Source organism: Poecilia reticulata, chromosome 21 (genome assembly GCF_904066995.2).
Source record: "Poecilia reticulata chromosome 21, P_reticulata-male-v2, whole genome shotgun sequence".
NCBI classification, from domain to species: Eukaryota; Metazoa; Chordata; class Actinopteri; order Cyprinodontiformes; family Poeciliidae; genus Poecilia; species Poecilia reticulata.
This window is the reverse complement of record NC_088850.1, coordinates 18,619,290-18,645,304: the sequence shown is the minus strand read 5'-3', so window position 1 is coordinate 18,645,304 and position 26,015 is coordinate 18,619,290. Positions and strand designations below refer to the sequence as shown.

General features: G+C 42.4%; 1 protein-coding gene and 1 long non-coding RNA gene across 3 annotated transcripts in view; one reads left to right on the top strand and one right to left on the bottom strand.

Annotated features, from left to right (window-relative positions):
• The window catches only part of bcl11bb (BCL11 transcription factor B b), a 39,313-nt gene that overhangs the window by 2,769 nt on the left and 10,529 nt on the right, over nucleotides 1-26,015 (top strand). For both annotated transcript variants that reach the window (XM_008398251.3, XM_008398250.3), the window contains exon 2: nucleotides 7,953-8,342. In XM_008398251.3, coding sequence (XP_008396473.1) covers nucleotides 7,953-8,342 — 390 coding nt within the window. The remainder of the gene's footprint in view (nucleotides 1-7,952; nucleotides 8,343-26,015) is intronic.
• LOC145549662 (uncharacterized) overlaps nucleotides 12,407-26,015 on the bottom strand; it is a 39,655-nt gene continuing 26,046 nt past the window's right edge. Inside the window, exon 5 of the long non-coding RNA XR_014085502.1 lies at nucleotides 12,407-12,545. This is a non-coding gene — a long non-coding RNA (uncharacterized LOC145549662). The remainder of the gene's footprint in view (nucleotides 12,546-26,015) is intronic.

Here is a 26,015-nt window from a genome sequence, read left to right as displayed (position 1 = left end):
AATGTGTGTGTTTGTGTGTGTGTGTCCAGCATTTGCCTGCAGAGAAATAACACAAACACTTGACAACAAGTTAGATTAGTTTTACCTTTAATGAACTTATTCCATTTTCTTAAAATCAACTCTTGAACATCATAAACCTTTTTTTTTTGAGCACATTTCCTGCAATAATTACAGAAAAGTCTTCAGGCACCTGCCTCACAGTCAGTACATTCCTGTCCTACTCAATGTAGATAATTGCACTGACAATTGTCACACATTGTCTTTTAACTGCCTTTTGAATCGACATGCATGTGTCCTCAGGATTGACCTGTTCTTGTTTAAAACAATAAAAATAATAATAATAAAAAAATGCCGATACACGCTTAAAACTTCCAGTCGTCACACATGCAGCAGCAGGAACAGGAGCAGCTTTTGGAAATGTTACTTAATGCACAGACGCTCAGCTTAGCTTGTAGCTGCTGAAGTGCAAGTCTGAATAAAAAGATCAGAGTCGGATGCTGACAGGCCGGGCAATTTGGAGGATCTAAATGTCGTCCTACCTGTTCTTTTACTTGATGTTTGCTGAACCGTGCCCTCAGGCATTGACCTCAGATGTACAGGTGTAAGGTTAAGAAAGGACTGAAGCGTTAAGCTTTTTCACTTTTTCTTTTTTTTTGTTTTTTTTTTTTCTTTAGATTCTGTAAAACGCTCAAAGCCAAAGAAAGAGAAATGTTGTGCAAAAGGAAAGGCGTGCACGTTTCAGCTTCGACGGACCAGATTAGATTCAGTAAGGGGTACTCGAGCTGGAGCGAAGCGAAAGCGCCAACGCGCCTTATCGTTCTGCAGCTGGTGGCAGCATTATGCTGCGGGTTGTTTGATGGGAGGGCCTGCAGACGACCACCTGAGGAGCGTGGGCGAAAACTAAACTGTGACTTCCTAAAGAGAGCAATTTCAACCCCCCTGTGTGTGAAAAAAACAAACAAAAACAAAACATAAAAAACGAAGACACGTCGACACGTCAGTTGTCTTATTCGTCAACGCTTCTTCATCGTCGCATGTCAGGACAGGTCACTGCGCGCGCGTGTGTGTGTGTCTTTATTCTTTATGTGAGCCATAATGTGAAGTTTCTGCCAGCATATGTCAGCCGCTCGTCAGATTCAGGGAGAATGGCGTGTAACCGAACGCAGCTTTGTGCTCCGCAGCCGGCGGCGGCCCACAGGGTCACACACTCTGTTTCTGAACACCGAAACCTGAATATCAGCATATTTCTGGATGAGCTTGTCAATGGAGAACGGTGCCTGTATGTGCATGTGTGTGTGTGTATTAGGAAACTACACTCCCTCGGCCACACAACTAGGGACACTCAAATGCAGAAAATGCACAAAATGTACAAGTATGCAGCACAGACAAGAAGAAACACACACACACACACCAATTCAGCATTTAGTGTGAGTCTGCACAAGTTACGCTCAGATTGCATGACCACATGCAAAGTGTGTGGCTTTACTGCCTAAAACAAATCACATGTAAAAAGCTGCTTTGCAAGAAGGCTCAATAAGCCAACATTCAGCTTCCAGTTAATTATTTGTTTTGTGATCACACTCAGAGGTCAAAGGTGTCGCGTTTGTGACAAACCATAGACCTGTGTCCTGCAGCAAGCTCTGATGAATTCCTATGAAAATCATGAACTGCACTGCTTTTTTTTGTTAGTTTTTTTTTGTTACTGCTCCCATCCCTTCCAGACCCTCCTCCCGCCCCTCCACAATGATGTTTTGCAGCGTACCATCACCAGAGTGGGATCCATCCCACGGAAACGCCTCGTGATAACTGTTTACTCTCCGAATTGGCATGCTACTCGTGAAACAGTCAGTGTTTTCGTCTTTATCCGTGCCATATGTGCCGTCAAAACGATTGGGGGGGAGAGAGACCCACCGTATATGCGCTCCCCCCCCCCCACTCACTCACTCCACCCCACAGCAAATATTCACACAAACGTTGCGGTTGACGGGATGATAATCTCGCAGGAGACGGTCGGGGTGGCTGAGCGATTTACGATTTTTGTCTTTCTTTCAATAATTGAAACATTACAGAACGCGTTCGGTGAGTTTTGCAATGTGGCGACACAATTTTTTTTTTTTTCCCCTCAATTATACAAATTTGCCAAAATTTGATTTATGCACCTCCAAGTGTCATACCTCATGGGTCATAAGGCAATTTCAGTGACAAGTCACAGTCAGCAGCAGGGCTTTATTTTGCTCACACTCAGGCTGATAATCTAAGATTTACGATAAAGAAATGGGACTGCTACAGATTAAATGCTGATAAGATAATTAAACACACACTCACTCACGAGTGCACACACACACACACACACACACCAAAGCAGGCCTGGCCTTACACAACGTTGCAGTGTTGCAGCTCTGCTTGGCAAATCATAGATAAGAAAAAAAAAGAAGAGGATGGGCGAAGCGGGGCCCCGTTCATCGTTTGAATTTTTGATTGCAACCATCTGCAATGTTGCTGGTGTCATTTGTTTTCTATGGCAGAGTGAATCTTACCCCCACTCCCCACACACACACACGCACACCCCCCCACACACACACGCACACACACTCTCTCTCCGGTGGGGTTTAGCTCCTGAGATTGAGTGTGTTTTTTAAGCTGCGCGGTTGGAGAAACAGAGGCAGGTTAAAACCTATTGAATTCAGTCGACTTGTCATCTGAGCGCCTGTGGCCTTATTCTGCGATTATTAGGAAATCTGGCTAATAATCAGAAGTTTGAGTTGAAATGCTGAAAAAAAAAAAAAAAAGAAGTCAAGATTTAAACCTCGGCAAACGTTTAAACGATTGATGCTTCTGGTTGGAGGATTTTTTTCTTTTAGCAAATTCAAATTTGAATCAGGCAAAAAAAAAAAAAGAGAAGATTTTTGAAGTTTTTTTTTTATTCGCTCCTGACATTAAGCATTCATTATTTAGAGAGTTTCAGGAGATTATAGGAGCGGTTAAAGTCACAACGAGCTTCAGTCGTTTTCAGCCAAATAATCATAATGACGTTCTGACGAAAGTTTGAAGATTTTATGATTTCACAATCAAGAAAAATCAAACCACTTACTTGCCTTTTTAAGAAAACTAGACCCTTATTAAGTGTTTTGTTGTCCTTTTTTTTTAATCATAAATGATTTTTTTTTTTTTTGCTGAAAGAGGCCCATTGTCTTCAGCAGCGTTTCCCATCTGGTACACATTGTGCAGCAGCAGTAGTAGACTGACTGACTGACTGACTCTCCCCTCATCAAGCTGATAGGGGGTGCTCTAAGGCTGCCTGACTTAACCCACACTTGATAAGGCAGAGTAACAGGAGTGTCACCGGGGTGACGATTCAGCTCTGTGTGTGTGAAGAAGAGCAAAAAAAAAAAAAAAGAAGTAAAAAGAAAAGAAACAGAGCAAGCTACAAAGAAAAAAAAAACTAAGTATGTGTGGTATTGTGTTAGACAGCTGGCTTTCATTGCTATCATAACGCCTTCCCTTGCGATGGCATGTTTGACAGAGCGTCAGCTGTGCTCCTTTACCTATCAAGCATGTTCCTCTCATGCAGGGGGAATTAGACGCTGTCTGTCACCCTGATATGCCACATTAGTATGTTTTTTTTTCCCCTCTCTCCTTTATATGCGTTTCCATTTCAACATTTTCCCAGATTTTTTTTAGCCCCTCATGTACACATTCCTTCTTTGTTTCCTTCTACACATTTCCCTTTCTTTTTTTCCCCCCTCTCCTTCCTCCCTCCCTCTCGCAGGTGAGCCTGAGGAAAGACGAGTGTGCGGGCGTGGTTGTGAGAAGGTGTCCGAGTTTCGTTCCAGTGGCATAAATTCGGTGCCAGCTCCTAGTAATTTACCGCCTTCTGCCCTCAGGCCGCGTTACTCAACCATAGGTTCAGCAAAACAGGCCTCGCTAGGTTTGTCTCTCAAGTCGAGACGCAGGGTTCGGTTTGCAGGGCGCCTGTCAGCTCATCCTCTCGTTTTGTTGTCTGGTTTTCGCACCCCCACCCTCGCCACCTGTCCTGTTTGTCTCCTGTGCATTCAGGGGCGGCCCAAACGTTGAGCCGGGCCCCGGGCAGAAAATGAGTTTAAGAGCCCTCTTTGCGTGATAAGTGTCTTAGAAATAACTGATGAGTCCTCTAAATTGGGCTTATCTGCAATCATGTGGGTCGCTTTGCAAAATTTACCAGAAAAGGATTCCTTAAGAGAAGGTTTTTTTGAAATTGTGGAGATTTGGTTCGGCTTCATTTCCTCCTGCCGTCATATCTTGTGTTTATTGTTTCAGTACAGGCTGGGTGGAGCAGGAAAGAGTGGCGAGGTTTGCATTTGTGGAAAATTCTCACTTATTCGTTGAGATTTATTCGCAGAAGCAAGAGCAGCTGCGTCAAGATATGAGTCTGCTCCCAAAAACGCCACTTTCTTTATATGTAGAAGAGCTTCTTAGCAGTTCTGGAACTTAAACACATTAATTCAGGTAAACATTTTTGCATTTTGTTCTATTTAAAAATCAGAGTGAAATTTAAAAGTTGCCTTATTCTTCACAAACAAGCAACACAAAAGTGGTGCATTTACAACCTTTTTGGTTTCAGGGGACTCTCGGGGGGGCCCCCTGCTGCTTTGGAGGTCCTAAGCAGGGATTTGGGGGAAGGGGGGGGGGGGCGGTGCTTGTTTTTGCTTATGCCTCGGGCCGGCTCAGTGTGAGGATCTGCTTGCACGCATGGCACGTATCGCCTTTACACGGCCCGAGTGTCGCTTCGTCTGAATTACGGCTACAAGCTGTGAACTGTGGGTAGATGTGTGTTTGTTTTTCCTCCGTTGCCGTCAAAGAATATGAGATGGAAATTATTTGGCAGGAGTCCAGGAAGCCATCGCCATCTAGAGAAAGATATTTGGCATTGGTCCATGCTTGGAGCGACTGGAGATGACTAGAATGTGCCGATGCAGGTGTGTGTGCATGTGTGTGTTTACGTGGGTGGATGGGTGATTGGGCCCAGGGAGGAGGAGTTATTTATCTGAACAGAAATAAGGGAATTGGTGAAATTGTATTTAAAAAAAAAAGATCAGAGTTTAACAGAGATGATTGGGAAGTTTAGAGAAACGGTTTGAGATGAGCGATAAGAACGATAGCTGCACACACATTCTTTACTATTTTCTCTCTTTTTATTTTTCATTGTCGCGTATGGTGGCATGGGTCCGAAGCCTGGTTAGATTCGTGTGAGTGTGTGCGACCGAATGGCCGGAAACGCAGTTTTTGATTCGAGGAACAAAGCGAACGGGGCGCAACAATTAAAAGAGGACAAAGATGGGTGACTGGAGCCTGGGAGACAACAACAGTCACAACAGAGGAAGAAACAGCTGCTGATCATTTCGCCCCTTTACCAGCTCAGAACTTTGTCATTTATCTGTTCTGAGCCTGATGTTTTTCAGGTCCAAAAACAGAGCCATCTGCCACCGAACGTTTCATATATACTCAACGTCCGCTTGCTGCTTTGCTTTGACATCTGATAATTTAAAGTCATTTTCTATCATCTGCATGTACAATGAGCATAAGGAAATGTAGTTATAAGGCTCTGACAAATACTACCCATTAGCAGAATGCCTTTCGGTGTTTGTGATTTAGTCTGTCACATGCCAACTAACAACAAACAGGGAGCAGAGCCAAACAAAATGGCGCCGTTTTCCGAAAATACTTCAATTCTTTACTTCAGGGAAAATGACGGGGGGATTCTTCACCAACGTTTTACCCAGATGTTACCGTTTCATCCATCCCTACATCCATTTTGTAAGCTCAAACAAACCATTTCCTACCCTCAACTAGTACTCTGTGTCCTTAAACAGCTTTCTACTTCTTCTTACTACTTAAGTGTCATGAATTATGCAACTAAGTAGCCACAAAACGGTTCAAAGTGCTCGGATAAATGCCCAATTCTCCAAACATGATACTAGAATAATTCCAAGGCTTAAAAAAAAAATTAAACTTTTTTTCTTTTTTTAATTTATGTTATACCCCTCAGGGTGGTGCTTTTTTCGTTATTCTACTTTTCTGTGTGACTAAAAACAAATCTTATCTTTGAACAGGAAGTTGCTCAGAGTTCTTTCGGTTTGATCGGGGGTCATAATCTGTCAGATGGAGATTAGATAAGAGTAACCTGACCCAAATTCAGATAGAGTAAAAGAAAAATTAAAACTCAACATGGAGAAAATACATTTAGAAAGTGATATAACATCAAAGTGAACGCAAGATTTCAGCATTTTTACAATCTCTGTAAGTGACAAAAACTAAACTGATCTATTACTGTTTAACAAAATGGTTTGTTTACAGGTATGAAACGGAAGTAGGAAGGAGCTGAATGGCAATTCTGTTCATACCCAGGCTTTGTCATTCAGCCATACACAAATTCTTAAAATCACTGGACATCCGTTGCATTTTCAAACGCTTGTATTTTCTCCGCTGCTCCGTTTCATGCCTTCAAAACTTTGAGCGTTTTGTACACGACTTGCAGGCCATTTGGAACCAACCATGCCTCCTTTTAACCAGAGTTAAAGTAATTTTCTATTGTCATATAAATACATAGCTCCGATAAATAGCATAAGGTTCCTCAGAGTTAATTTCGGTTGATCAGGCTTGTGATTTAACATATATTTCTTCAGCAATCAAACACAAAGCAAACGGAAAGTTTTTAGAGAGTAATAACTGCTAACTTTAATTAAATTGCATACTTACATAAGCTAAGATGCAGTATAAGTATACAAATGTGAAATGGTTTGTATGAACCGGAAGTACAAAGGGAAAATGACAACTTATGCATAAGACGTTTTGGCGGGAATTTGGCTCAAACCGGAATCCAAAAAACGAACAAGAATGGCAAAAAAATTGCTCTAATTTTTCGCTGATCACTCACTGGGGTGTCGTTTGGAGAAGGAGAGAAGGGGAGAGACAAAAGAGAAGGAGATGGGTTGCTCTCTCTCTCTCTCTCTCCCCCCCCCCAGGCACTGATGCTGATCGCCCGCTCGCTCGCCCAGATATCCCTCACTGTCTCTGGAGCTTCAGGTTTTCTCTGGGCTCTCAAGAAGAGGACACATTTTCATGGTGGTACATCAGGGTAGTGTGGAGAAAGAAAAAAAAAAGTGGAAGTTGTCCATGAGGGATTTGCGTTAAGCTGAGGGACGGTGTCTGTGCCATAGGGGCGGCGGGAGGAGGTAGAGAAGAACGCTGTAATGGTTATTAATGACCGTGTCAGATCTGTGAAGAATGAGATTTACTCTCCTAACAGGACCCCAGGTTTGGCTTTATGGATTTTCAGTCTGTTGAGAATACCGTTTAAACTCACCTGAGTCTTGATCCATTCATGCACACATGAAGCTGTTTTTTCTTTTTTCTTTTCCCCCCTCCTCATGTTTCCCACTCTTAAGACACACACACAAACAGAGGCTTGTGGATGTGGCCTTGGTTACGCTTTGCACTTTGTCGAGCAGAAGCCGAGGCTCCCACGTGGTGGAAGGCAACCATCTTCGCTGTGACAGCTTGGCGCAGCGAAGGGCCCTCACCGGAAACCAAGCCTGCGCCGTTGAGATGAATCACTTCCTGGCCGCACAAACACAAAACACAAGCGGAGCGAGCGCGCACACCGACATGTAAAGTGTTTTTGGTCCCACCTACGCAGATCTCTCAGAGATAAGCGGCGCAGGTGTTTATCTAGGCAAAGTAGTCTTAACAGTGTTCTGCTGTTTCAAGCCCCTGAACGTGACACAGTTTTTTTTTTTTTTTTATGTAACGACCACCCTGTGCGGTACAAAAGGATGGTTGTTATCTTGTATTGGTTTCAGGACTAAACCTTGCTGAGTTTTTTTTTCTCTCTCTCTCTCTTTTTGAGAATGTTTTTCTCATTGACTGAATGTCTTTTTTTTCTTAATTGTTTTCTGCGTCTCTTTTTCTCACAGCGGAGGTCAACCATGACTCAGGCGCTCGATCTCCCTCTCCGGAGTCGTCCACCCCGTGTCCTCGGAGGATGGTGCCCGGGGAGCACGACCTCTTGACCTGCGGCCAGTGTCAGACCAACTTCCCCCTCGGCGACATCCTCGTTTTCATCGAGCACAAGCGGCGGCTGTGCAGGGGGCCCGGTGGTGGCGGGCCCGGCGCCTTCTCCAAGCCCGGCGAGGCCGGCGGGATCATGGGCGTTCCCGTCTTGCCCCGGGCCCGCTCGCTGGAGCTTGGCAGAGGAGGGTCGCTTCCGGTGGAGGTGGGCATCCAGGTGACTCCCGGCGGGGAGGAAGACGAGCACAGGAGGCTGACCCCGGCTAAGGGAATCTGCCCCAAACAGGAAAAAGGAGGTACGGAGTGTTAAACGCACAGGAGGAGCACACTGTTCCCAAAACACACAGCTCTTTCTTTAAAGAAAGCTTTTATTTTGACAGTGGCCTTCAGGAGGGATTAATGTAGCTTGAGATGATTTTCATTAGAGTGACTCAGAGCTGCAGAGTTGTGTCTGTTTTTTTGTAAGGAGGATGTTACCCACACAGCGCCCTCAACAGCTAAGTGTCTGTAGTGTGTGTGTGTGTATGGGTGTAGTGAGTACTTATTAGCATCCTTGGTAAAGATGTGCAAAAAGTCTTGAAATCGTTTCATCTTGACGCTACAGGACCACAATCTCACACTAGAAAATAATAATAATAATAAAAAAATCAAGCCATTAATTTGAGTACGTTTGTTCAGGGGGGAATAAACTGAAGTGACTGAAGACAGTTTTGGTAACCTCTGTTGGTGATATGTTTTACTGTTACTTTTTGCTAATAGGACAGGCTTTTTTTTTTTTTTTTTTACATGTTTCACAACTTTGGACCACACAGATTAATGAGTTTTGGACAGTTCCTCTTCTTAGCTCACTCCTCGGACTGATTTTTTAAAAATTTTATTTAGGTCAAATTCAAATGAGATGTTTGCGGGTGACGAATCACTTCTGTGTTAATTTGAATTGTTACCCTGCTGCAAAGACCCAGTGATGATCGGTTCTTTGCTTTCTAGTGCTGTCAATTGCTTTGTTTTTGTTCCCCATATGTTAGCATTTTAAAAAGTTCACAATGCCACTTTAACAAAATCTGAAGGGTTGTTTAATGAGAAAAATGTCCCACCGCATCACAGATCCTCCTTCATACTTAACAGTTGCTTTTCTACAATATTTACCGTTTGTTTGACACCAAACCTGAAGGATTTCTTATCCATAAGCTCAATGTTCATCTTACCTAATCAAAGCCCAAAGTTCTACTTAAACTCCCAGTAGAGTTTAGCAACATCCACGTTTACATTTGTGATAGTAGGGCTGAAAAGTTCTTTTTTGTTGTTGCTAGTATCACTTCCAAACAACTTACTGCAGTGTAAATATGGTTTAATGGTCGCTATGGAAACTTTGTGAACTCTGATTGGCACTCACTAAAAATTTTTAACAGGGATCTTTGGTGTTTGGTGTATTTTTATTCAATTTTTTTTACTTTTCCATCCTGCACACTGTATGTTGTAGATAAACATTGGTCCACGTCAAGCCTACAGAAACAGGCCTCTTTGTCACATCATATGTATTCCCCAAATCAACAAGAGGTCTTAATTGCCTATTAGAAGTTCCTAGATCAACTTGGAAAAGTAAAGTGAAAGTGAAAAATATATTTTATCTACATACATGTTGATATAGAAGTATATGTATCTAAGGGTGATGTTTTAAAAAAAAAATTAGTGTGAGATTATACTACTGCAATAAAAGATTTATTTATGTAAATTTTTCTTTCACATCTTCACCATTAGTGTCAAAAAATATGTGCAAGTGTGCACTTATTTTTGGTTACACAGACACATGCGCAACCATGCCGGTCTTGAAGTTGAAACTCCTTCTAAAACAGGAGAAAACGATGACACAACCAGACAACGTGGTTTATTTCTTCCTTTTTTGTTTTGTTTTTGCGAGAGCACGTCACTTATTGGAGCGTTTAACAAAAAAGAAAAAACAATCTTCTGCATTATACGCAGAAGATTAAACTCTGTCTGGGTGTGTGTGTGTGTGTGTGTGTGGGTGGGGGTGAGGAGAAACGGATTAATAAAGCTGCAAGGCCGTTCAGTCGGCTGTTCGGGGCGAAAAGGGAAAACAGCTGGAGGGCCTGGGGAGGCGAAAAAAAACAACAAAAAAACAGGATGTGTGTGTGTGTGTGTGTGTGTGTGTGTGTGTGTGTGTGTGTGTGTGTGTGTGTGTGTGCGCGTGTGCGTGTGTGTGTGTGTGTGTAAGAATGGTAGCGCCTGCCGACTGCTGGCACTGTAGGGAAACCAATGCAGAGTTTATCAGAGGAGACAGTCACCATCGCACCCAAAGGGCTAGGAAGGCTGTCCAGGATTACACAAGGCTTCGGCAGACTGAGATGTTTCCAGACGGAATTTCACGGACGATTAAACGGCTAACGCAGAAACTGGTCACCGCTGTGTTCCACTGTTGTGTCATGGTCAGATCCGAGCGGTTAAAGGGAAGCTTTCATGGCTCGTTCTCTGACTAAAGTGGCTCTGTTCAGCTTTTTTGCCGTTGCAGACTTCACACTTCGGCAGTTCCAACTGATGTAGTTGCGATGATGGTGGCTAAAGTGAGAGTCTGTATGAGAATCTCACGTTATGATCATCTTCATTTCAGTACCGCAGTACGGTTACTTGAAAGCTGTCTTATGTAACACAGTCTAAATAGCTTTACTGTAAAATAAAAATAAAAAAAGCCACACCGACTCCAACTGCAGCTAAAATGATATATTATTTATCGTAGCTGTGATAATGTTTTCTATACTTTAAACAAATTATCCTGATGCAAAGATGAATGCAAAACTAGAATAAAACTGTAAAATTAAAGTGGAGTCCAAGGCATAATTGAACAAAGCAGCTGATTCGGACCCCTGAACCAACATGCCACTCAGAGCAATAGAACTATCACAGAAATCATGTTTGGAAATGTTGCTTTTATTGTTTAGTTTTTTTTTCCCCATACCAGTGATCCATCTTCAGTGGTAATAATGTGAAGCGAAGCTTTTGGTCCTAGACATGCTTTATTTATGTAAATAAAGCATGCCTGATTTATGTAGATCAGCGAAGTCACACTTTAAAGACTTTTTGCTGCAGAGTGTATTTAATCACCTGAAAAGTAGAAGGAAGGACTGACTACGTAAAGGCATGTTGATATCATTGATAACTCGTTGTTTCTAAGAATTATCTGGACTGATTTTCTGTAAGGCCAAAACTGACATTCAGGATCAATTCTGATCATTTTCTACTCATCCAATCTGGGACCAACAAGATCGGTTTTTGAAAAACAAACACTTTTCTGAACTTGCACACCAAGTGCTGTCAGTTCATATTAATTTAGCAAACACGTTTAGCTACTGTGCGTCTCTATCTTTTCGCTGTAAACGGTTTATGTTATATAAACATTTGAACATGGACAAAATAAATGGATTATCAGTTGTGCTTTAGTGACTGATGGAAGTTTATCGAGTTAGCATTAGCTGTTTAGTTATGCTGTCTGCTAACTGAAAATGTAATCGTCTCTTTCAGCCAGCTGACTGGCAATGCCCAGCCTCGCTTGTCTGTCTCGTAGGTGAGGTAAAAGTTTAATTTATTTCATTTGACATTTATTTATACAGGTTGTCTCATTGAGATTCAATGTCTCATTTAAAAGATAAACCTGTTCTGATAAAAAAAAAAAGTACAAATAAAAGAAATTAAGAAATTTGACTAAATTAAATAAGCTAATAATATAGGAGCTAAAAACAAGAGCAAGTTTCCTAAAAAGATTCCTCTTTTTGTCTTAAAAGAACTGTTATGTGTCCCAAATGAGTCAAAGTGGAAACTTCAGACGTTCCACATTTCTTTCAGCCTGCTGGCTGGCAGCTTGCAGCTGGATTTTCTTTACATTTTTTGTGAGTATAAAATGAATAAAATGTAGTAGTGTTATAAGATCCTCCTGAGAAGCAGTGTGCAGCAACAGGTAGACTTGAGATAGTTGTGGTTACTTCAGCACTTTCTCTGGAATTTTACTAAAATGATTTTTAACTACTGGAGCAAAACGAAAGCGCTTATTAGCACAGTGTTGAATCACTGCTGTCAATAATTGGAACAACACACCCACCTGTACGGCTCTGCCTGTTCATAAATAGCTGTTTTTTTGGACATGAAACACCAGGGAGGATATTGCTCGTCGTGCATTAGCGAAACATTTCAATGAGTTCTTTAGGTTCCGTGCAGCTTAAAATGCAAGCCGAACGACTTTGAGTCAAACAAGGAAGCTGGGGAGAAAATACTTTAGTTTCTGTTTCAGATTTCCAGCAGACCAAACTGACTTTTTGGGCATTTCAAAACGCCTTACGGCCATTTCAGATCAGAACAATTTGTTTATTTTTGAGCCAAACTCAGTGGAGACCCCCTTTCTGTTGTCTTGTGCTGCTATCCCATACATATGCGCGGCGTCTGTGTGTGGCCGGCAGCTGTGTGTGGCCGTCGTCAGTCACTTTGGGAAGTATCTGTAAAAGGAGATCAGAGAAAATATGTGACAGCGAAGGTTTGGACGTCGCCGTCGATTTGCGAGAATGAAAGCGACGCTCCAAAAAAAAAAAAAAAAAAAAAAAAAAAAAAAGAGAGAGAAGTTCTCAAGATTTTCCCTCAACAGATAATAAAAATATCTGACCGCCGCTCAGTAACAATGTGGCTTTTGTTAATCGTCTCTATTTTTGGGAGGGGGTTTGAAGAATTCGATTTGGGAAACTTGAAGAGCTTTCAACAGCTCTGGGAACAAACAAATACAGGGAGAGGGGAGAAGAAAAAAAAAAGCCAATCAATCATTTTACATTCAATTTTGCCTTTGCAGGAGAGTCAGAGGAGGAGAAAAAAAACAGGCCGCGTTAAAGACTGAGTTAGCCTGAAAGAGCTGCAGCCAGTTAGTCATTCAGACAGAAAGTCTTATCACTAAGAGAACAGGACATGAAAGCACTCCAAGGCCCCAAAATGAAAGCGAGGAGGGAGCTTTGTTCAACACATTAGATTGCCACTCAAGTCTGTCTCAAGTTTCAAGCAAATTAGATTACATTATTAGGACTAATTAAGTCCAAAGTGTTAGAGGCACTCACTTGCACTCGCTAGCACATCTTCCCTTCTCCCTATAAGGAAATATCATAATTTGACTGCATGCGAGCTTTGAGGCACGCCGGGCAGATCCGACCTGCAGCACAAGCGAAGGAAAAAGGGAGGTGCACCGAAAAAAGGAGGCGAATTCTGCACGCTAATAACGCACGAAGCACTCGTGTAGCATGCAAAGCGTATGCTTTAACCCCTCTCCTCTTCACCTGGTTGTGTTTTATAACATCCTGTCTGGCCTCTTTGTCTGTCAGCCCCGCTCGCCTGAACTGCAAAAACATGCTGCAAGGCCAGCAGATTCAACCCCAAAAGGTGCAAAGCGCACCCTCGCAAACACACGCACACACACACACACACACACACACACACGCACACACACACACACACGCTTACATGTGCATGCTGTTTTTTTTTTTACATGGTTTGTACAGTAGATGAAAAATGGCCTTCCTCTGCCCTGTTTTGAATTCCCCCCCCCCCCTCCTGAGATTCTCTTGCTGATGCATGCACAAACTGTGTGTGTGTGTGTACGCGTTTTGGATTTTGTTGGGAGTCTAGTAATATTTGGATGTTTTTTGTTTTTTTTTTGCACGTGAAGAATGATGCGTGTCATAACACAGGCGGGAGAAGCTGTCGCCAAGGGAGCGTTGCCACACTGAGACGACCCTGGCCCTGCTTTGAACTCCTCCCAGGACGCCTGTCGTAACCCCCTCCTCCCCCAAGTCCCAACCCCAAATACCTCCCCAGAACGCCACCTCAGAGCACTTTAAGGCACGGGGGCGAAGTGGTATCATGACAACCCTTCCCTCTTCCCGTTCTCTGTCTCTTTCACCACACACAGTTGAATATTTCATGAGATGATGTGAGCAACAGTGACATCCTCCAACATCTCTCGCCGTTTTGCTCTCTGTCCACCTGTGATCTCGCTTGTGTCACTTTTGCTGTACTTTATATTCTTTTTATTTTTTTGTGGTGGGGTGAAAACAAACAGCTCGATGTGATACAGATACTGGCGTTCAAGCCAGAACCAAAGCGCCACTTGATTTTTGACGATCAAAGGACACCAAAGTGGAGATAAACTTAAGAACGGTCACACTTTGCATGTAGGAAATTTCTGCGGGTGTGAAAGTGCGCGAAGGAGTATTTTAACATGATAAGATCAGTTTTTTTCTTTTTTTTTTCTTTTTTCTTTTAAAGTCTTCAGCTGATGGGCAAGAAGGGATGCTTTTTTTCTCACCTTAAATGAGTCACTGTGGTTACTGGATGAAAACCTGTGGTGCAACCCCTGAAAATGTCTCAAAAGATGAAGCAACCCTCCTGCACTCAAACAGGCCGACATTGACATTCAGCGACATTCCAGTTTGCTCACCTCTCCACTTGTACGGACTTGAAGGTGTCCCTTTACCCCACCTCTTCTTCATCCCCTTTTTTTTTTTATTTTGCCCAACCACCCAATGCTCCTTTAATCACCTGGCTTGCTCTCATTTCCATATTAAATAGGCTTTAATCATGAAAAGCAATCAGGCTTTTGCATATTCATACCTTCCCCTGTTCGCCGGCTTCCCCGTCTCGCTCCAGTGCCAAGCAGCCAGTAATCAGTAGGCAGGCGGCGTAATGCCATAGCCCCGGCCCCATCGCATGAAAACACACACACACACACACGCATACACACACACCGCGTGAGTTCGGAAATAACTTCACATGCTACTTACGTATTATCTCTGCTCCGAGAGAGAGTGAGAGATAGAGGGAAAAGGAGATAAAAAAAAGAGAAAAAGAAAGATGGCGAGACTGATCCCTGATTTGAGCTGCGAATATTTGTACAGAGGCTCAAGGAAAAGTCGATTTGCATAATGACTTTGTAGTTTTGCATTAATCACATTTGCATATGAAAATGCGTTAATTACTCCTGATGATTTTTTTTTTTTTTTCAAAACTTGCTTCATTTGATGTCCAAGCTCTGGGGTTGTGATTAGGGGTCACATGGTGGGAGATGTGTAAAGTAGTATGTGTGTGCGTTTGTGTGTTCTTACATGAGTGATCTGAATGCTTGCCAGGGAATTTAGTTTGAGTTTCCCCGCAGGCGTGTTCCGTTTTTTTTTTTTTTTTTTTTTTAATTCTTGCTTTTGCGAGTTGCAGATTTGCCCCTTATTCCACTGCTTTTTTTTTCTTTTGGAGGAAATGACATACACTTGCTCCCCCCCCCCAAATGACACATTTAGTAACATCAACTATCACCGTTGAAGTTTGCTAGTATGTATAACTGAATAATTATTCCAGTTTCAGTTATTTTCTGGGGGTTTGTGCAGAGATGATTGGTGATGTGTCATCCCGCCACTCGCATCTGCACACCTCCCTGCAGGTAGTTGCAGAATGAACATAAAATACTTTTGTGGTTTGCAAGCTTTGTCTACCATTTTTCAGCAATTTAGTGAAAGTGAAAGGAACTGCTTGAGTCCTCTTAAAGTTTGCACATGTGCGACAACAAGTAGGCAAATTAAAGGTTTACCGATTTCAACAAAAATTAAGGTAAAGATATTGAATCTTTTCATCAGATTTCTTTCTTGTATGTATTCTAGCTTTTACACACATCTGTTCTTGGACCTATACATACGTGTGTGTGTGTGTGTGTGTGTGTGCGTGTGCGTGTGTGTGTATATGTGTGCAATTACAATATACGTGTCCCTGCCTGTGTATGGGCCCCTAGCCTAGTTGGCCCATAATACCGCGCCTCAGACAGGACCACCCCAGGGGCCGTCTGACTCTGCTTGTGTCTGTCTGTTCTATAGCAGCAGGGTCAACTGGGTATGCAAGGGGGCTGCTAAAGTGGCACAGCTGCACACACACACACACACACACACACACACACACACACACACACACACACACACACACACACACACATATATAGGTGTATTTCCCTGTGCATGCACGGACGTCGATACGCACGGTGATAAGAGGCACACAAACAGAAAACATATGCCTGTGCAAGAATGCATACAATGGCTCTCATCTCCCATTAAGGCCTGCATCTCCCACTAAACACGCACACACACACACACGCACGCACACATGCAGACCCACTCTCAGCTTAAAGGCTCCCACATGAAGGCATCAAACACTCCACAGCCAGCTTTATGGCACTCATATGGCAGCAGATTTGATATTTTCCTACCACAGCGGGGGAATAAAACTCGCCACTAATTTGGACTGCGAGCGCCACCGCTAACTTTCAGCATGTGCTGACTGACTGTGTCTTCCAGATGTGTGGACTCTTTGCTCCTTAACAGCCTTTTTACTGAAGAGGCTTTAAAGAAAACTTCACGCACCGTCCCTGCTGCACATGGCGAGCGACGATGGCGTTCCTGACGCTTCAGCGCAACAACCCTCACCTCCCCAACCCCCCAAAAACAGACACACGTGCACACGCACACACACACACACACACACACACACACACACACACACGCACACACCCACACACACACCCACACACACACACACACACACACACACACTTTTTCTTTGCGTTTTAGCTTTTGAGTGAAGTGTTGACGTGAACTTCATGCTCCCGCTGCCACCGATCGTCAGTCGCCTTGTGTCAGTGGGACTCTGCGAACTTGTTTATGTTCTCTGTGTAAATAGCTATAATCAAGATATTTTGACTACGGGACTGTAGTTACAGTATTTGAGCTGCCGACTTTCTCGCTCTGTCTAGCAGATGTGCTGAGTAATGGAGCGTTTCTTTTCTTAAAAAGAACATACAGTTCATGTAGTGAAAGCATGCCTTCAGTTGGAGAACCTGCTCAGCTGCATGTCGAGCTTGGCCTACTTTAATAACCCGCTCTAAACCTTGTGCAGATTACTAGACAACATGCACGGTTCTTGTTCGCTATATGACAGTATATGTTTGCTTCTGAGAATAAGTGAGCTACTATTTATAGTCGTGAAAAGTAAAGAGTAGGGTGCTTGTTAATCAGCCACCTTCTACACTCTTCTTCTTCCCCTCTTTATCTCATTAGTGCTCTGACTTGGGTGGGATTGTGAGAGAAGAGAGGAGACAACATATTTCCTTTTTACAAGCCACCTCACCACAAGAGATATTGAAAGACTTTCATAGCACATTTACAGTACCCCCACCCCCCTCAGTTCATCCGCTTGTTGAGTAATTACAATAAAAGAGAACTCTACAAAGACAATTCACGTAATATGAACCAGCTTGAGCCACAGGCGAACTGTCCCCCAGGCCAGCAGGGGGCTCCAGAGAGGACTTTAATTCTCAAACATAATTCATATCAACAGGTGCTTTTTCATTTTACACCTTTGTAGTTTTGGCTGTTTTGTTGGGCAACTTTTTTTGGCTGAATATGAACTGTTTATGACGAGATGAGTTATGCCGACCACATGTCATTTTGTGTGTCTTATGGGGACGTTTCGGATCCTTTATGGAGACATTTTGTGTCACTTATGGGGACATTTCGGATCCCTTATGGGGACATTTCGTGCCCACTTACACAACAGATGACTTCAAGTAATTTTCTTATTTCTACTCATGGTCCAGTGCTACAAAGTGTGCTTAGCTGACTTAGCAACATACCTGCTAGCAGAAATTTGCTTGGAAACCCTGCATCAGGTCAACCAGCAGGAAATCACTTAAGATTTATTTGGGTTTATTTGACAGGTGTAGTAAACAGTCTTCAGTAAGAATATGAATAATTAAATTTAATTACACGTGGAATTGGAAGTTCATCAACAATGCTCCAATGCCAGGAGCAGAAAAGTGACATGACAAGGTTAACTTCGCGGGTACAAAACAGAGGCATGTGTTGACAAAATTGCAAAGCAAAGGTATAAAATAATTTTGTTGAATCTTTTTCATTGCTGTGGAAGAAAATTTGTAAAACTGAGAAATAACTGGTTTCTTGTAAAACTTTATTCCTAAGAGTTATTTCTTTACAAAGTAATACCAACTGACTGACTAAACATCGTCATTCACCATTTAACTCCATAGCATGTTTTCAATTAAACAGTAGTGGTCCCATTCTGCCCAGGGTCCCATTCAGTTTTGGCACAGCCCTGTCCACTTTCTGTGTTTTTCTGATGCAGGCTTGTCCCAACACCAGGATCTAGAACCATGTTGATTTTTTTAGCTCTATAATACACACAGCCCTCACATATTGTGGAAATTAAATAAAGGGGGGATAAGTAGAAAGCAGATGTTTTGGCATTGAAAGGCAGAGCTACTTTCATTTTTAATCTAACGCTAACATTTTTCTTTGTCAGTTACAGAGTCGTTAAATTTGATTTGGTTCAGTTTGCCCATCTATGTCTTTATTTTTTCTTTCCACTGAAAGCTCAGACATAAACCAGGGCATTTGGAATATCATCAATGCCTCAAAAATCGATCAAATACATTTAATTAAACTTTGCCTGCCCTATTACTTTTAATCACTTAATAAAACCGTTGGGCCGCCAGCAGGAAAAGAACAGAAAACATCAGCAATCCGTTGCTTTCTGAATGGCGGAGGGCCTGCGCTGTCACGTTCGTAGACGGTACTGCACACACACAGAGAGAGAGGTGGAGGTTAAGTGCTGAAGGTTAAGGAGCTCCCCGTATGCTGGAGTTATACATATTTTTCCAGCAAACTCTCTCTTTTTTTTTCATGCTGGTCTTTCCCAGAGCAGAGCAGATTGAGCCAGAAATGAAATAAAGCCTGAGATGTTATCAGAGTGATTGGTGCCAGCGGAGCTTGTCTGGGCCTGTGGTCTGGCTGGGGCAGCACTGGCCCGTACCAAGCGCCTGCATATGTGCGCGAGCGTGTTTATGTATGTGTGCGTGCATGTGTGTGTGTCCTGGAGGGCTCTGGATAGATGAAAGCTTGCTTTAACCATAAGCTATGCAGGAGCCGTGCCAGGAGCAGGAAATGTATCAGCATGATAACAGACAGAAAGAAAGAAAAAGAAGGGGAAAAAAAGAAGAAATGAACGAGTCGGTAAAAGGAGGGAGAAACAGTGGGAGAGGCCACAGGGGAGGGCCCGGGGCCAAATTCAGCCACATCGTGTCACTTCATAAATATGTGTTGAGAGAAGAATCAATGTTCATGCTTGCATATGAGCGTGCGCACGGGTGTGCGTGTGTGTGTGTGAGTGTAGCAATCCGAGGCGATGTGTTGGAGACAAGACAGGAGACCGTTTGACACACCTGGGTATGTTTCAGGACACACTCTGGAGAGAGAACAGAATTCCCCTGGAGACATGACCGTTGCAACGTTAATAATGTTGTGCTGCTGGTGTTCAATAGATCATAAATAAAGACCTCATAAACATACATGATAAAAAAAAGAACAAACCCCCCCTACTCCACCCCACCAAAAAAAGAAAAACTCACTTTCTAAGATTGTCATAACTCTTTCTTTTTTTCTCACACACAAATCAGAGTTTGTTTGTTAGATTTTTGGCGCGTGGAAAAAGTTGTTGAAATTGTTTTGTTTATGCATCTCACTGACACTTTTATCCATAGCGACTTGCAAATGACGGTATAAAAGTGAGGTTGATATAAAAGCTGGCAATAAGTTGTTTCTATATATTCATGAATGCTAAAGATCTGGAATATTTATTTTTATGAATTTTGTTTTTGTTGAGTGTTTTTTTTTCTTCTTTTTTTTTTTTTGCTGTTCTGTGACAGTTTGTGAAGTTGGCACAAAATGTAACCATTAGATTTATGTTCTTGTGATCTTGTGGCATTTTCAGAGAAGCACTCAGACTTTTTCTGGCTTCCAGACTGACTGAGCTATTCTAATTTTGACCTATTTGTTTGTGACAGCTATTAGTGTTTCATTGCAACTCAAAGGGGAAAAAAAATGTTTTGCAGGTTATTTTATTCGGATAGCAGTTTCATCCTAGAATTATCGTCTTTTATGCTTTAAGAACATGTCCCTAAATGTTGTTGGCTGATGTGGTTATAGATAGAAAAGAGTGGAAGTTAATGCTTTGGATGTACTATATGTACTGTGAGTAGGGAAACAAAATCCTCATGTTTTATTATCTGATCAGAGATCAAGAGAAAATTGGCTCAACTCCGATCTTTAGCTGATTGATTGGTGCAACTAAATATATTATTTTTCTTTTCTTTTTTTTTTAATGCAGTCAAGTTTGGATTTAATTTTAAAGAAATATGAAAGGGTTTCCGCAGGGGTTATTTATAATTTGTTTTCATTTTTCTTACATTTGCTCAGATGGAAGCAGACATCTGCTTTGGATCATTTTGAACTTAGACATGAAAATGTCATTTGAATAGTCAGGCCTTGTTTTAGAAACTTTAACAACTCTACTACACGTTTACTTGGAAAGCAGAGGCCTTAATGTAAAAATGTAATATTATTCTTAGGTAAAAAGACAATTTTTCTCCTTGTTTACAACCAGAGTTCAGTTAACAGTAATTACATGACTTGCAAATTATTGTGTAATGTAATACTCTACAGGCGATCTGACAAGCGAGAGTGAGAAAAGACCTTTTTTTTTCTCATGACATCAATGTTAATACACTGCTGAAACAAACTCTTAGGGGGGAAAAAGGCAATAAAAGTGATGTAAAAGTCTGCATGCATTTCATCTGGATAAATAGGAATCCAGAGCCATCCCAGGATTGTTAACAGGATTTTGGTATTCGGTCTCATTTCCAGTTTTTAGTATTCATTAAATTAATAGCAGTAAATAAGCGGGGGAGGGGGAAACAACATTGCTTCTCTCATTTGTTCATTTAGTCTGGCAGTTGAGTCTGAAGTGCAGTGTTTGAGTGTGGAGTCAGGAAAATGTTATTTATTTACTGATGAATTTGCTGCTACTTTGTGTATAAAATGTGATTTCAGCAAAGGCAGGAGCAACAGATGAGCAATATTAAACCATGAGTATAAATTACGTAGTAATAATAATAATAATAATAATAATAATAATTCAATAATTGTGAATTCTTTAAACTGCAAATAAAGCATCCTAAATGGGAATTTTACAGAACATAATACATACATAATAGAAAGTTTGTAATCTAAATATTTTTTTGTAAGCAGTTAAGTGCTCTTGGGACCCCCTGCTGGCCTGGAGGACTGATGCAGCCCGCTCTGTTTTTTTAATGAACATACTTCAGAGCAGAAATTGTGGAAGGTTAATGGCTAAAAGGTTAAATTGATACATGAAAATATGACCAATTATAAAAATGTACATACACAACATAGTTTAATAATTTTCAGATTAGTTTGTTCTCCTGTGTTACAGTATAATTTTTTTTTGTTAAAGGCATAAAGCATTACAAAAATAGTAGCAAGATAATTTTTATTCCAACAAGGTGGCATGTAAATCGTTTTTGTGACGACCATAAATGAGATGTGTCGTTAATTTGGGAATGACTGCTTCAGAGTAAAAAAGCTTTGAATTAGCAATCTAAATTAGCATTAGTGCAAATGGTAAAGTAGTAGTATAGTTATAGTGGTAGTTATAGCTACTTTACCATTTAATGTTAAAAAAAAGAACAAAACACTGTTTGAAAAGCCTTAATCAGTTCCTGATGTATATATGCTCACCCTTACTGTTTTCTCATCAAGTATGATGAATGAAATTAGCCAAACAAAACCATAAAATGAACTTTAATCAGAATATTTTGCCAGGATTTGCTACCAACATGTACTGTTTTATTTAATCACTATTTCAGACTTCAATCTGACATACTTGATTCAAATGCGAATAATTTAGGATTAATATTCAATAAAGTTCCTCTTTTTACAGTGCAGTGAAGAAACATGTTAAACAACAGGGATTAGATGACGACTGTTATCCGGCGCTGACTCTACTGGACTTTACAGTGTTTGTGAGGGGAGAGAGAATAAAGTTTTAATGGGGTGCTGTAAGCTGGGAGGGCTCGTGCACCATTCAAGGCCTCGCTTGTTTCTTCCTGTGGGCTCCCAGTTAAGCAGGACCGGCTACTCAGCTTTAGTGGGCAGAGCCCAGCTGGGATCCATTACTGCATGGCACTCTCTGTGAATGAATAGGCATATAGCATGCAAACACATATACACAAACACCACAAGCTCGCACCACAAAAGAGCCACTGTCTGAAATGCAACGTGTGAGAAAAAGGCTCGCTTTTGGGAGCGTTTGCAACAGGAAATGAGCACCACACGTTGTGATCCAACGCCTAAATAGTTATCACAATTTATAGATATTATGTGTAAGTAATTTAATTATTCGTAGTGTGCTGCGCTTAGGCAAATACGCGTGATGGCTACTATGTATGAAATGACATTTTCGTGACATTTAGAGACTCCACGTAGCAAATTTTTGCACGAGTCGATTTCATTTTCTGCGCCGGCGTTCCTCGGGCTCATTTCGATGTAAAACCTTAAGCAAACACTGTGGCGTACCTGCACACCAAGTCTCCATTTTATTGTCAAATCAGTTTGAGTTTTCTGTCGCTGTATGCCATACTTTCTTTTAAAGTTTTTTCTGTTTTTTATTTCCTGTTTTTCTTTTAGAAATATTTGCAGTTTATTCCCATCTGTGAAAGTATATCTATATTGTTTTTTTCTTTTAGTGGACAATTGTAGATTCTGTTTTAGTCACCATACCTCACATTTAAATGACTTTAAGAATGACACCGCTGCTTCTTTTTTCTTGTTTCTTGCTTTCCCTGCTGACTTTTCATTGTACAATAGATCAGAGATGAACTGATTGCAGGGGCGAATCTACAGGGGGGGATGGCGGGTCAGTTGCCCACCCTGCAGTAAAGACATGCCTCCTCTCTCAACCCATAAATGTTATGTCTTTTTAAAATAAAACTTTTTAAATAACATAATTATGAACAAATAAATGACAAAGGACATTTATAACCAAAACTTGCCTTTGTTTTCTTAGTACAGCAGTTTTTTCCCATTTTTGTGGATATTTTGTTGTTTCTGGAGATTTTCCACATACTTCACAGAGGTTCAGCATTGCCACCCTGCTATGACCTTTCCCCCCTCCGTCTTTTGTCCCCCTCATGTAAAAGTTTGTAGCCCCGCCACTGACTGACTGTAATCTCACCCCGCCGAGACAACCAAGACACTTCTCTACTGTTATTTCCATTTTAGCAGCTTCTTCAGGAATGTTTGTTTTTTTATTTTTCGTACTTTGAACCTCTCCTCTTCTTATGACTCGTCTTTCCCACCGCGTGGCCCAAACAGCTTTAATCCCCCTCTCCATCTCACTCCTCTCTCTTACATCTTCTTTTCAACCGCAAGCACGGCTGAGTGTCGTCCATTTGTCAGGCTCGCATGACAGACAGCAAACCCCAGAAGCGTGCGCGGGGGTCCCCTCGCGTCCCCACCCATCCCCAACACACACACACACACGCACACACAGATGCAGTTATTTTTTATTTTTTTATTTTATTGAAGTTGATGGCAATGAGTCAGGCTTAGAGAAATGCCACAGAGAGCTTAGCTAATGCACTTTGCCGAGCTCCCTTTTTTCTTTTCATTCTCTGGGTTTCTGTCTCCGTTGCTCCCTCGCCAGGAGTCGTAGCTCTTCACTGACAGAGAGGTCTTGCCAGTCCATTTTGCACGCTGCGTCCCTTGTGCCCTCCTTGCCTAATGGAAGCAACACGCTCCGCGAGAACCTCCCGCTCCTCATCCTCCTTCTCCTCCCTCTTGCGCATTGTTGTTCAGCTGGACCTGCTCGCCCCGTCTCCCCCCGCGTTTTCTGCGCGTGTGCGCCTGCGATCAAGCTGCTCGGTGGAGACACCCAATCCCCTTTTTATTGTTCGTTTGACCCACATCCCAGGAGGAATGGGGGTCGGGGCGGAGCACCCAGATACCTTGGGACAGGTGCTCAGTGTGAGATGGGCCAGGCGGGAAAAAGTTGCAGATAAAGGAAAAAAAAAACATTTTGTCCATGGCTTTTTGGGGGCGTGGGGTGGATCTGTGGGTCTTTTTAAGTTGCGCTGTTGCTTTAAATCTTCTCTTGGGCCTATCAAGGCATTTCAGCTGGTTATATTGGCTGCAGGCACACACACACACGCACACACACACAGATGTATATGGTTAACAGGCCAAAGCTGCTACGAGTTAGCATGGAGCCAGTCACACTGTGTGAGAGCCTTACCCCCTGCCTGCTACTGCCACCCTCCATGCTCTCTCTCTCTCTCTCTCCTTTCCCTTTCCTCTGCCTTTCTTTTGCTACACGTGTTTCTCTCTACTTTTTCCGCTGCGACATTACTGTCCTTGCCATCCTCTTCGACAAAGAACACATACACACACGCACACTGGCAGATGATCTCTGTGGCCCCTGATTAGTCTCCTTCATGACAAACAAGCCGTCAAAAGCTGAGGGAAGGAAAAAGAGGAGTGGGGATGCTCTGACGGGGAACAGAGCAGAGGTGCAACCGGGGGGTTGCAGGGGGTGGGAGGTGTGAGAGGAGGGGCTGGGGGGGCAAGGGGTGAGGCGAGGAGGCTGGGACCCCTGGGGACCCCCTAGATCACAGCCATGCTAATGAGGAGCTGCTTCGCCAGCAGCGGAGGTGTCAGCTAAAGCCCTGACAGGTGCACATGCACGTACTCCCAGGGATTGTGAGAGTGTGTGAACAAAGAGAGCGAATGTGTGCGTGTGTAAGTCTGTGTGTTGCGTGCACTGAAAACAGAGAAGGGAGAGGGGGAGGGGGGGACTGCAGGAGGGCAGGTTTACGTCCCAGTGGCCTAGCCTGCGGGCGGCTTTGTTCTGTATGCAAATGCATCGCCCCGGCGCGCTGTCGCCCTTGATGGAATGCCGGAGCGGCGGAGCAGCACCTGAACCGGCGGAATGTCGCGGCGCTCACTCGCGTCCCTGACACCTCCTGTAGCACATTCTCCTCATCTTCCTCCCTAACAGCCAGCACCTGCACCGCTCTGTCCCGTGTCTTACATTAATGCGACGTTGTTCCGCACAGTCTGTTCCGCCGCCAGATGTCAGATAACTCGCCCCCCGTGAGCTCTGGAGTCCGGATGCCGCTCGGCTGTCCTGTAGGATCTGTGGTAGAATTTCACACACCGTGAACTTTTCACTTTTTTTTTTTTTTTTGTCATGTCACTACCTTCAAACTTTACTGTATTTTATTGGGCGTTCTTTTTTTTATGAGACGTAGCACATAATTGCTAGTTGAAAGGAAAAGGATGTGTGGTTTTCGTTTTTGTTTTTCATACAACAATAAAAAATAAAATAAAATTATGGTGCTTGTTGAGCTCCAGCAGATTTAGAAACAGGAAAAAAAAAAGAGAAAATTCAAACTCAGTCAGGCTGGATAGATGGAGAACATCTTTTGACATCAATTCTCATTCAATTCTCACCACAGATTACCAACTGGATTTAGGTCTAGGCTTTGACTGGACCATTTCATCTTTCTGTTTCGGAATATTGTCCTGCTGAAATCTCTGCTGCCACCCTGAAGGATTCCCCTGACTTTAACTCCAGCCACTTTCATATCAGTTCTGCTGAAAAAAGTCTTCCCCAGAACATGATGCTGCCACTACCATGTTACATGATGTGTTTAGGCTACTGGTTTAATATTTTACATGTAGGACTAACAAAAACAAGTCTGTTAACTTGTTTTATAACTTAACCACTTAACTGTCATAAAGACCCACTGACTTGCATGCAAGTGTTTCTGGGGTGACAGTTAAAGGATTAAACTTCACAGTAGAGGTGGGAGATAAAAACTTTTTTTAGAATTTTATCACAACATTTTGTGGTACCATTGTGATAGCCATTAAGAGCATGACAATAAAAAACCTATTTATTACCGATTTCTTTTTAAGCAATAAATAGTTTTGCAGAACGATGAGTGCATGGCACAGCATTCA